This window comes from Protopterus annectens, chromosome 4.part0, assembly GCF_019279795.1.
Source record: "Protopterus annectens isolate FY-2018-M chromosome 4.part0, PAN1.0, whole genome shotgun sequence".
Taxonomy (NCBI): domain Eukaryota; kingdom Metazoa; phylum Chordata; order Ceratodontiformes; family Protopteridae; genus Protopterus; species Protopterus annectens.
In genome coordinates this window covers 1,816,642,638-1,816,656,012 of record NC_056733.1, presented here as the reverse complement: position 1 = coordinate 1,816,656,012, position 13,375 = coordinate 1,816,642,638, and the positions used below count along the sequence as shown (strand labels likewise).

Below are 13,375 nucleotides of genomic sequence, written 5' to 3'. Positions count from 1 at the left end.
AACAGAGTGATATAATTAGAATCTATCTGTAGGTCACTGTATTGGATATGTGGAACCGTCTTCTGGTAATTATTCTTCCATCTTTTGAATAAGTAATATTGTCATCATTAGTCAGACCGAATAGGCTTTTCCTTTTATTGTTTTTTGTCCACTGTCCTTGTAATTTCCATGACCACCGCCTTCCCATCTTATTTGGTAATTGACCCTTGCTTGAAAATCTTTGGAAGAATAACCCTCCTGGTGATAACCTCATTTTTTTAATCTCTATGACCTCCTGGGGAGTGTCAGAGAATCCAAAGGGGGAAGGACTGGGGTATTGGAACTGTTAACTTGTTCTGAATGTCTTCTTTCTACCAAATCATCTCCTACCCTTCTCTTATAAGTGCACCTGTCTTCCAACCCTGTTCATTTCTTTAACTCCCTCTAAACTGTCTTGGTGATTGTGTATCGGTTAGGCTTTCCCCTGAGCATTATCATTTTGGTCCACAACTGATTTCTTCTCCTTTCTCCTCTGTACACTTAACACATGATCATTCACGGACTTAATTATGCTATTATAATTGTAGTGGTCAAACAATAAATCATCAACTATTATATCATTAACAGCAGTAATTTCATTAATAAGAGAGTTGATTTGTGTAACATTGAGTTTGATAAACTCCACTAATTCTACTCCTCGTCTTTTGAGCATGTTAATTGCTTGTGCTCCTTGGTACCTTTAGATACCCCAAAAGGAAATTTGAAACCTCTCAATCCTCTATCTGTTCACGTTTAAGACATTCCCTAAGATAACAATTGTTTGTAAAGTGCGTAGTTTTATAAGTTTTTTTTTTTTTTTTTTTTTCTCAGTCACACATCAAAGCTGTTAGGCTAACCTATTCATTATGTGGCCAGGTCACATCCTGCTATAATGAGAACTCTTGGTCAAGCCAAGATTCTAAATCAGTGTCTTCCTTGTTTCCATGGATGGCTCTTTTCTTCAATGATATTTCTATTGTTACCAGAATTAGTTGCAATTTCAGGAACACACTTTCTGGTAGTCTCTCCAATGTACAAATAATTTGTACCTCCTTCGTTTCTCCGCCTTCCTCCATCTGGACCATTCGGGGGTGGGGTTGATGTTTTTATCCCATTGTTGCTATCGGGTCGATTAGGCTTGTTACATGAAGATGCAGCTGCATTTAATCCAGCCAAGAGTTTGCTGCATTGTTGTGTAAGTAATCTTATTAGCCGTGCAAGGTTTCCCACTTGCTGATTTTTTGGGTTGTGTCATCTCCCCTTCCATCCTGTGATAGTGGTATCAACCACAGTGAGTGTTGGAAGCTTATGAGTTTTGTAGCAGTAACAATAAAAATCCAATAGTTTCACCAAAAATAGAAAGTATAGTGGAATAAATCCAAATACCCAGAAACATGCATATGATAATGTAAGCCAGTGCTGTAAACAGTACCAAGCAAGTATGTAAGTCTGCTGTATAGTGTGGCAGGAAATGAGAGTGCCTTTGTCTCAACAGTTGAGCTCACTACTGTGCTTTTCTCTTTCAGGAGATAGTTGATCACCATGAACTGGGTACGGCATTCCGATACTTAGCACAGTACTACTTTAGACGGCAGCTCTGGGATGAAGCCTCTGCTTGTGCACAGAAATGCTGTGATTTCAATGATGTGAGTATTTGAAAATATGTTTTATAAGTGTTGTAGCAGTTTTTGTGTATCTCATTTAGGGCATTTTTATGAGAATATAAAGACTCTTAGAGCATCTGTTATAGCAGCAATGTGATGGCAGATGTGCCTTTGTGTGTTACAGTTAGAAGTCCTCAACTATCATGTCGGGCAGCATTTTTTCTTTGGATCTGGTATGAGAGAAAGAATGTAAATAGCTCAAAATCAGAGCTGTGGCTGTGCAGAAAGCTGATGATTTTTCAGCTCGTGGCAGCTTCCTTCCCTAAGCTTGTATGATGTCATAGCATACGTGTGTAATCCTAGAAAATGATGTACTGCTTGGCCCTCCATTGTGGTGCTGACATCATATAATTATTCCAACATAATTTCAGTTTGGTCACAGCTGAAGAACTGGAACTTACTTGACTGTAATTTATAGCTTCTAGAATAAATCTGTTAAAATGATTGCAGGGACTCCTGTCCTCACTAGATTAAGACAGATTCATACCAAAGATGAATTTAGAAGTGAACTAATCTAAGGTAAATGTAGCAGTTTTCCAGAATAAAATGTGAAAAACAGTACAGCATGTAATTGTCTTTCCAGAAAACATGCAGTGTATAAAATGTAAAAACATGTATAGGAATTGTGAAGTTTTTTTTCTGCAAAATTTAGTGTTAGAAATAAACCTAATTTCAAATAGACACACTGATAGCAGTGTTTTTTTTTACCCTCTAAATCTGCCACTTAATGCAAAAGGCTGAGTTGTAATAATTTGGATGCCATTTCCTACTGTGCTGACCAGTGCTTCAAACAGGGTGCTTAGATTTAGAAATGTCAATTGTAAAGGAAATGGAAGTTTACTAACTGCAGAGGAGAAGCTTGCCATAAGAGCAGAGATGATGCTAACTGAATATTTCTCAATAATGATTTTTTCCAAGGTCACTCTACTGAAACGCGTCTAAGTAAAAAAAATAAATAAAATGCAACTGTTCAAAAGCTTGTTTAGTCTGCCCTTGCCTGTTAGAAGAGTATTGATGGGTCTTGCAGGGTGGAGGCAAGGGGGCAGTTTCCTGCCCAGAGTTATTGATCTCAATGTCTATAAATTTTGCTTGGGAGTATTACAACTGTTAACTTGTTAAAGGTAGGTGACTGTTAGATTACAGTAAGTGTTAACGACTTGTTGTAATAGGACTAGATTAGCTGATGGTGTTTTTCTAAATCCCAACCTGTTTTATTTTGCACTTTTATATGCAAGAATGTACTTGTTTGCTCAGGAATACTAGGCTAGTGACCATCAGGGCCTTCATAAGCCTAGCTGTGCAGTTTAACCCATTTGTGTTCCTATGTATCATGGGTGTTTATCAGGAGAGGGTATGTGACTCTAACAACCTGGCACTTCAGTAAAGCTTCTCAAGGAGTACACATCATGTCTTAATATCCCTTTTCTTGATTAATCATTGTTTAAGAGTAGATATAGTAAAGATAGTAGTAGACTGAGGCAGATGGAATGATTGGTCCAGACAGTAAACAAATTTCTGGGTACGTAATGAAGCATTAAGAAGTATAATGCATGCAGGTTGTAACTTGGAAAACACAGCAAGAGGACAACTATTTGATGACATTCAGACAGAATTGCATCAGCTCAAAGGAAAACGCAATACATATATATATATATATATATATATATATATATATATATATATATATATATATATATATATATATATATATATATATATACACACACACACACACAACTCTCAGTTAAGTTACCCAGCACCTATGGGGATTGGTAGATGCTGGATAACTGTAGTTTCTGGTTGCTTGAGAGTTGCTGTTAAAAATAGGCCTGACTAATACTGTACCCTATACTGTTTGGTTTGACTTGTTCTTAGGTTGGGGGGAGAGGGAATTTATTCCTGTCTTCCATTTTAAAACTCTAAAAACATAAGGTATATTTCTGCAGGGGGAAACAAAGTGCAACACATGAAAATTGTACTGTATTTCTTCGATTTTTTTTTTCCTGGTTGCGCTTGAGTTTACAGTATGTGTGTGTGTGTGTGTGTGTGTGTGTGTGTGTGTGTATATATATATATATATATATATATATATGTGTGTGTGTGTTAAACTAAATCTTTGTTACTTTATTTGCATTGTATTTGGAGTCAGTAGCAAGGGACATTAGACAGTATAAAATCGAAGGATTTAGGTGGAGAAATGTAAATGAAATTATTGCTGTTTTTGCAGATGGCATTTTATATGCATCTAAAACTGAAGTAGAAGTAAATATATTTGGCAAGTAGAAATATTTTGCCAAGTATAGCGGGATAAATGATAAAGCAATGACAAAGCTATTGTGAAGAATTATGTCACATTTTATGGTGTGATTCAGAAGTTTCTTTTTTTATTGTGGGAGCAAAAACAAATGAGATAGTTGGGGGTTGGTTAAAGTAAGATGTAGAGCAAACAGCTAAGGAAATGTGAGAGGAAACCAGTCAAAATATTCTAAAGAAGATTTAAATGGAAATCTTTACTTATTGATCTAAAGTATAAGCAGTTAAAATGTAGCTTAAACATATATGCATCAACCAAGAGAACAGATATGGAAAAAACATTAAAAGTGAGATTAGAGAATGAATTTGAGAAATAAAAAGGAAATGGTACACTGGGAAAGTCTGAAAATGGCAAAAGGGCAAGGAGGGTTAGGGTTAATAGATTTGGAAGTGTACTGTAAAGCTCCACAGGGTAGATCTGAAAGCATACAGTATAAAATTTAAAACAACTTGGGAGTGGGAAATTACAAAGGGGGTGTACCCAGTGTTGCACGGAGAGAGATTTAGCTTGTCACTAGATATGCAACTAAATCAAGGAAGTTTAGAATTGTTCATGGAAATGTTTACACAAATGTTTTTATACTCCAGTAAGACTTTAAAAAGAGCAATTGGGATCATGTTTTATTTCTGGGAAGACTCAGTACACTCAAGAAATGAGTAATATGCTTAATCATATATTTGGAAAGCAGGTTAATCACAATGTAAAGGCATTTGTGTTGTGTTTGGTGCAAAATAACATGCTAAGAGATGAAAGTTTTATTTTTAATAGTTGTCCAGAAATTCATAACAAGAAAGTGGATATCTGGAAAAAACATTAAGTAAGGTAAAAATGCTCGTTGAGGTTAAAATATAGAATTGACATCTGCAAGGGATCAGAGACAATAATGTTTGACAAATTAATGGTCTATGTGTACTCTACAATTACTAATGATCTTGTGCAGAATTCTGGGGCATAACGAGTTCTTAACTCTGTAGCTTGAGTGACATGATAACATAAAGAAACGTACTGATGTCATGATGAAAGTTTGATTTTTGTTTAAGTGAAAAGAAAATATGAGAAAGGAAGGTAAATACATGATCCCTTTGTGTGTAAAGTTGTTAGTATGGGTGATTTTTTTTCTTTTTTTTTTTTTTAACAGGCAGAATGGATTAATTGACTAGATGGGGAGACATGATGAATGTTTGAGCTTTTTGACAATATAAAGAGAATTAAAAAAGTTCCTAATATGTAGCATGCTGTCCTCAAATCTCCAACAGTTAAGATCCACATTTGAGAAAAAAATCTATGTTGCCTTTGCATTGTGTAAAAATATTTGTGAAGATATTTTCCATGCAGAGATTCACCATCATCTTGATTTGGTAGCATATTCATGCTTTAACCACAGTCCCTCTTACATACTGGTGTAATCTCCTGCTGTAGCACCTTATACTATCCACCACTTTTGTATTAATGTCTATGAGAGTGTTATTCATTCTTCTTTTACTAATCACTTAAAATGAAGCATCACCTGCAGTTTCGGTCATAAAGATGACATTGGCAAGTTAGCACTTTTTAACGTATCGGTCAGTTCTATCACTTGGGTTATAGTCCATTTGCAAAAATAAAAAAAAATCTCCCAGCCATATCTCTTAAACAGCAGACATCAAAAATAGGTTACAAAGGCTCTTTAAACTAGGTACATCTGAATAAATATCTTGACATACAGCATTAAATGTGTATTATTGAGTAAACTACAACTCTTCCAACTTCTAACAAAGTTGTGGGATACGGCTCGGAAACAAGTTTGAAACAGTGTTAGCTTGATGCAAAAATATATAGGAATAATATCATTTTATTGTGGGATGCCAGTATTGCAAATAATCTCTTTGCTCAGATTTTCTACAAGCAGACAGTAATAAGCATGGAACTATGACTGAGAAAATAACAGATGTACTAAAATAAAATGAAGCTTTGCCTGTCATTGTATCTCACTGTTGGGCATTAAATTCCTGACTTGCAACTGTAGAATTCTTACTTGCAGGCTACATTTGAGTTTTATACGTCATCTGTTGCTTCAGTCAGGGCTGCTTTATCATCATGTAAGGTATTTCTTTGCTGTAATCTGCAGATTACTTTTATTGCATCCTGAAGAATGGCTGTTAGCTTCTGTACAGGGAAACTGTCATTGTCTTCATTCATTTTGATTGCAAGTAATGACACTTAGTGTTTTGACATTTAAGAGCTACATCAATTTTGGTTTCACTTTGCAGACTATGCTGAATGCTTTCTGTGGTTTTCTGTTCAACTATGGCAAACAAAGGAGAGTTATGAGTAGTTTAAAGCCTGGCATTTTTACCATTACAAGACTTTGAAGGACTGTTGAACGGCATTTCAGAACATGTGCATCTATTTCAGACTTGTGGTTGGCCACTCACTGTCACAAACTTGGCACTTGACAAATTCATCCATTAATTGGTTCCACTTCACACTTGATTTGCATAACCCAAGATGGTTCTAGTGCTCACCACATCTGCAGAAGTTGGCTGCAGTTTCACAGAAGAGACAAAAGAATGGTCAGTGTTTATCAGTACAGAGTCACTGACAAGTATTGTTTTTTTTTTCATTTTCAGAAGGACTGCAACATAAAATGCTTTCACTTTTCTTTTTTTAAAAAACATTTTTATTTTGTTTTCATTATAAACATGCACAAATGTACATATAACAAATACAATAAAACAATAACAAAACTATTTACATTCATCCATGATAAACTATCATTTTATCCATGAGAAGTTATCTGTATTTGTTCAAAAGGTTTTCCAATTTTTGCCATGTTATTTTTTTATGAGTAATGTTATGAGTTCTATAACAAATGGTTTGCAGTTCTTTTTTTACAAACAACTTTTGCTAAATTAATCTTTAAACATCAAATATTTACTTTTGCAGTTCAAAGTAATAACTTTTCTGGCAATTGCAAGAACTGACCAGAAAAACTGAATCTGAGATTTAGGTATTACATTAGGTATAGGAACATTGAATAGGATTAGTGAGTTAGAAATATGACAGTTCAGACCATAAAGCATTTACAAAATATCTGAAGTCTTTCCAGTATTGAACAACATTTCTACATTCAGTGAACATATGAACCCAGTTGGCCTCTAGTAATTCATGACATTTCCAAAATTAACTTTGACTGTTTGAGTATAAGATTTATTTTATGTGGAATATAGAAACTACTATTCATAAATTTCCATGTATACACTCTCTAATATAATGAAGAAGAGGTACCATACGTAGAATTCAATAATTTTTTTGGATTCATCAGATATTTGTTCTCCATTAATCTTTACATAGCAATTCCAAAAATCTGAGTCAGACTTTACTGTGTCTTTTCTTAGTATCTTAGATAGGTGAGCTACTTAATTTTTGATAATCTGTCTTTTCAAGACACCCAATAAAAAGCTGAATCAAACTAGGTATAGATTCACACTCTAGGTTGACTGATACTCTCATTTTGTTTTCTGTAAACTGCTGTAATTAGTGTATAAACAACCGTCTTGACTGTTATCATAACTACATAAGAGAGTTTAGTGGTTTAATACTCTTATGTTCAATAAACTGATGCCAAAATACCAAGTTATTTATTTATTTTTTTTGAAAATCTTTTTATTTTATTATCTTATAGACAAACAATACAAACCACAGAAGAACACTGTACAAACATCAACAAAAACTATATACAACTATACAATGCCCATATCATTCACAATATATACAACAGATAATAAATTAAAGAGATATAATACAAAAATGAAAAGTGTTTCAGGTTAAAAGACAATCAAAGAATACATTCAAGTTATTTTTTTATAAGTTTTGCATCGCATTGATGAAAGAATCTAGGCAATCAGGGGAGTATGCTACAGGGAATATAAGAAATAGAAATTGTTTAATGTAATTACAATCGATTATATTTTTAAAGTTATTAAATATTTAATGCCATAAGAAACATGATCAAACTTCTTATTAAATAAAATTCACGTAAAAGCCAATGAACTCTTATTCCATATTCCTCAAATTGATTTTCTATAGTTCTGCCATCAGTTATATGAATATCATGTATTGTTTTCCAGCCAGATATATAGGTAGGTGTGATCCAATGTAATAATGCATTAATTATAACTGTTTTGTAATCAAGATCTAAGCTAGGGAATGCTATCCCATTATTGTTCCAAGCTCTAATGTGCCATTTATATGCAATCCTAGGTTTTAAGGGGAACCATAAAAATTAAGTAGCATGGAATCTAATTTTTTAAATGGGTTTTTGGAAGGGGTAGTATCAATAACTGTATATATTAACACAATTTTAGGTAAAAATATCATTTTAGAGTGCCTATCCTCCATTGTGAAGAACATTTTATTCCATCTTTTGATTAGTTCACCAGTGGTGGTTATTAATTAGTTTAACAGACTCTTTCCATGTACTCTATCTGACACCCAAATATTCTAATTCATCATTCTCCTAATTAAACAGGCTATTTTCTCTCAGTTTTTTGTTGATCTTTTTGTTAATTAGTAATTTTCTGGATTTATTATGATTAAATTTAAGCCGTGAAATTCTTTCAGAATTGCTTAATGTATTTATAACATCATGCAAAGAACCATCAGTATCACCCAACGTTAACATATCAGAAAATAATTGTATATTAGGACAATAGTCCTTGTTAATTTGAAAGCCTTTTATATTTTGCTCATTTCTGATATGTAGCAAAAGGTTCCATTGAAAGAGCAAACAGTAATGGTGACAAAGGACAACCTTGTCTAGTTCCCTTGAGGATTTCTGGTGGTGAGGATAGACATGATCCATTTTTCACATAAGGTTGTGGCCCACTATACATTTTCATTAGTAAGTTGACAAAATCTGAGGAGAATTCAAAACCAATCAGAATTCTTTATAGATCAGACCAACTAATAGAATCAAAAGCCTTTTCTGTATCTAGGCTGATAGTTTAGTAATGAAAGCAATTTAATAATATTTTGCACTTTTCTATGAAGAATGAACCCTTGTCTGATCATTATGTATTAGATTAGGTAATATTTTCTTTATCCAGTTAGCTAATATTGTCATGAAAAATTCATAATCGGTGTTTAGTAACAAAATTGGCCTAGATGAATCACAAGATATGTGGTCCTTACCTTGTTTTAATATGGGGGAGATAATTGAGTATTTCCACGATGGGGATGTTATACATTTTTGCTTAACCATAGTAAAGACACTCATCATTTTCTTTATTATATATTCACACTTATTGTTTTAGTTTGTTGTTTGGGATATTTTTGCAGTGACCCTAATGATAATGGACATCAGCTGGGTATAACAGCCCTGTGTTTCTTATGCTTAGTCAAACACTCTGCTTGTGCTGTGCTGACGAGGTCATAAGGCCAAAATATGCATATCCACAGCTAGTGGGGTTTGGCTTTATTGGCCTGAAATTGTCCATTAAAACGAAACAAGTCATGGGCATGCAGAATTGCCAACTAGCTGAAACACCTGATGTTCATAAGGATTATTTACATATATCCCATGTGCCGCTGATACAAGAGGTTTTGGAGGTCTCTCAGTTGAAGTTTTAGCTTTTCTGGAGTTTTCATTTTGTTTTTACTGGTTGTTTTTTCAGTGACCTTATAACTCATTGTTTTAGTTTATTTATATATTCAGGAAAAATCTTATATAGTTCAGGAATTATTCCATCCAGTCCTGGAGCTTTATTATCTTTTAAATATTTTATTTGCTCTTTCACTTCTGTTAGTGTTTGTTTATTTAATATGTTATTTTGTTGCATTGACACCTTAGTAGTTATATTTTCTTGAATAAAAGTATTACATTATCTGTCTCCAAAAGTGGTATGTTTTTATGTATATCTTTATGGTAGTTTTTGAACACTTCTAATATGCCCATTAAGTTAAATGTACTCTTAACTGAACCATCACTTTTATATTTAATCTCATTAATAAGATTTTGATTGTTTATTTTTTTGGATCTTACTGCTTTTTTATGTAGATATTTGGGATTTACAGCATAAGATTGTAATTTCAATTTTTCCAGGTTTATGGTTACCTTATGATAAGTTGTCAATCCCGCCTTCATTCTTGCTGGATGGGATCGGTTCGGAGCCGATCCTCGGCTCCGACTCGGCCTATACTAAAGCTCGAGAGCTATTTTTACTGGCTCGAGGCTCCCCTGTATCCCACAATGCTAGGCGCTAACTACCCAGATCTCATTTGCCGCTTCAGCTGCGAGGTTGCATTTTTGCCGGCTCTCAGGTTAGATTTATAAAAATCTCTTCTGGTAAGGTTTTTTTCTCCCTTTTGGTAGTAATAGTTTTTTTCTATTAAACCCACTTTACCCCTCTAGTGTATCCCCACCTAGATAGTTCCCTTTTCGGGTTTATTCCTAACTCTTTCTCGTTACCAACCCCACTCCTTAGATTACCAGGCCTTCGGGCTAATTTTAAGTTTAAATCTTAGCTTAATCTTAAGTTTAATTTAGTTAATTTTAGTTTAAAATTCTCTATTTTTCAATGTAAACAGTCTCAGTCTTTGTGTGTGTGGCTAGACTGAGTAAGTTTGAGTGTGGGTGTTGGTGTGTTTGTGACTTGTCATCCCTGTCAGGATGTCTAAGGATTCCAGGGTTTCAGGCTTCAAGAAGTGTGACTCGTGCTGTCAGAAGATGTCTCTGACAGACGGTCACACTTCGTGTTTATTGCCTGGGCTCTCTGCACCTGCAGGACTCTTGTTCTGTCTGCCATGCATTCAGTCCAAGAGTCCTGCAGGAACGCAGAAACAAGCTTATTTTACGAGGCTTGTTGAAACCTGAAGGTTCCCCAACCAAGTCTTCGTCGGGCAAACCTTCGAAGCCCACAAAACAGTCTGCTCCAAGAACCGAGCCTTCGACTAGTGGTGCTCTTAGTGCTCCTACGTCGGCTCCGGCTGGAGCCGATGCTCCCAAGACTCAGTCGGCTCCGATCGTTGTTGGAACCATCTGCGAGCCGTAAGCGCTCCAGGTCTTCTTCTTTGGCGTCAGTCCATTCGGCTCCGAGATCTCCTTTGCTTTCAGAGCGGAGCCATCGGTCCCATTCCTCTCGGTCTTCCAGGCTTTTGGAACACGACCTCGAGAGGGTGGGTTAGCAGACTACTTAAGTTGCAGGCACTGGCCCAGATACTTCAGAGCCCTTCTCAGCAGACAGCGGCTATCCCCATTCTATCGTCTATTCCTCCTCCGACTCTTCCTCTGAGCTGGAGTTTGTGGGAGCCGGGACCATCGACACGTCGGAGCCGATACCACTCCTTTCGGCTCCGTCGTTGGCTCCGATCTCTTCCATGGTTCCATCCTTGGAGGGATCCGGGAGCCGGGACTCTCTCGTCGGCTCCGAGGGGGCGAGTGGCATCGGACCCTTGTCCGACCCCGTTCTCCCTCTCGGAGCCTCGACGCAAGTGAATTCGGCCCTGACATCGGCCTCTGAGCCGTCCCTCTCGGTGCCGGGAGGGGTCCTTATCTCTTTGGAGCGGGGACCTTCCCCCCTGCCTGATAGGGGTGCCTTTGAGGTCATGAGGAGTGTGCTGGCCCCTGTGCCTGCTCCTCGTTCAGCTCCCTCAGCTCCTCCCACTGTTGTGCCTGCCACGGTCTCTACCCATCCTCACGACCCCGACCGCAGAGATCCAGTGCCTCTGCTGCCCCCATTGGCAGCATCCTCCTCTTCTGAGGCCTCCCCTGATCAGTCAGGGGAGCCCCCTCAGAAAAGAAAATGCAAGAGGAAGCATATGGACTCTCCTGAGTCCGTCACATCCGATACCGACTTGGATGAGTCGGAAGGGTCCCCACGGTCCCCCTCTGAGGATGTCTCCTTTTCTGACATCCTTGAGTTCCTCAAGCAGAGGGGGAACTGGTCTACCCTCAATCCTTCCGAGGACAAGTCTGTTTACCTAGAGGCTTTTGGTTCTTGCCCTTCCACCTCCTGGGTGTCTCCGCCGTTTGACCCCCTCATGGAAGTGGTGGTGCAGAAGGCATTGACTGCCCTGACTCGATGGAACCTACCCCACGGAGGCCTTCAAAATTGATCACAGCCCCTTCTGATGAGCAGTTTTTAACCAAGGGTGTCCCTATTCATGCCATGGTGGTGGCAGTGGCCACTAAGAAGGAACTGGCTGATCCTTCAGTACCGATCCATCCTCCTAATAAGGAATCTAGGACTATGGATAGGTACGGCAAGCGGATGTTTTCTTCAGCGACCTTTACCATGCAGTCGCTGAATTGCTTATGTCATTTCACCCGCCTTCAAAGAGACATGCTCAAAGAAATGGGTGATACATTACAGGATCCTACAGCTGCGGGGTCTCAAGACAAAATCAACTCCCAGCTGGCAACCCTGAACTCGATTGTTAACTCCCCCATGCGGCTTATTTCTTATGCGGCCGATGGGGCGATTAGGGCTGCAGACACAGGTGTGGCCTTAAATCGTCACGCCTGGATGCGGCTTTGTAACTTTGCTGACCCCTTCAAGGCGTCCTTCACGAACTCCCCCTTTGATGGTTCGGCGTTGTTCGGACCTCAAGTGAAGGATACTTTGACCAGATGTGAACAGGATGGCAAGACTCTCTGCCGTGGGAGTCTGTTTTTCCACCCCGTCTAGACCATACCCTAAGGGTCAGAAGGGTAGAAAAATGTGGTTTCGCAAAATGAAGGAGTCGCGCCTGACACATGAGGTGAGTTCCCCTCTAGAGGCGGGGGGGCAATAACAGACGCCACCCTAGGGGCAGAGGGGGTCCGCAGAATCAGGGTAGCAGAGAAGCTGTCTCTGGCCAGCCATTCCAGCATCCCTGAGATGCTGCCCAACTGTCCGCCTTCGGAGGCAGTTGGGGGAAGATTATCACTGTACCCAGAAGCCTGGCTTTCCCTCACTCAAGACAGATGGGGTACGGTCAATCATATCCGAGGGTTACGAAATTCCCTTTGCCCACACCCCAACACAGCCAAAAAGGCCCCTTCCAGATGTTCCACCCAGTCTAAGGGAACAAGCAGTATTAGAAATCTCAAAACTGCTAAGAAAAAGAGCCATCCAACCAGTCCCAGCAGACCAGCAAGGATCCGGAATCTACTCCAAGTTCTTTTTGGTACCAAAAAAGACAGGGGACTGGAGACCAATTTTGGATCTCAGCAAGCTAAACAGGTCTGTCCAAAGAACAAAGTTCCGGATGGTCACGCTGCAGTCCATTCTACCCTTTTTGGGCCAGGACAATTGGATGTGCTCTATAATCCTTCAGGATGCGTACTACCACATCAAGATGCACAGGTGCTCCAGGAGGTTTCTCCGCTTCCGGCTGGGGGCCAGTCACTACCAGTTCA

The 13,375-nt window shown here is 38.2% G+C and overlaps 1 protein-coding gene across 1 annotated transcript in view; it reads left to right on the top strand.

Moving 5' to 3' along the window:
* CDC23 (cell division cycle 23) overlaps nucleotides 1-13,375 on the top strand; it is a gene marked incomplete in the record, with an annotated part of 1,734,005 nt that overhangs the window by 1,475,623 nt on the left and 245,007 nt on the right. The window contains 1 exon segment of the mRNA XM_044069509.1: nucleotides 1,545-1,664. Coding sequence (XP_043925444.1) covers nucleotides 1,545-1,664 — 120 coding nt within the window.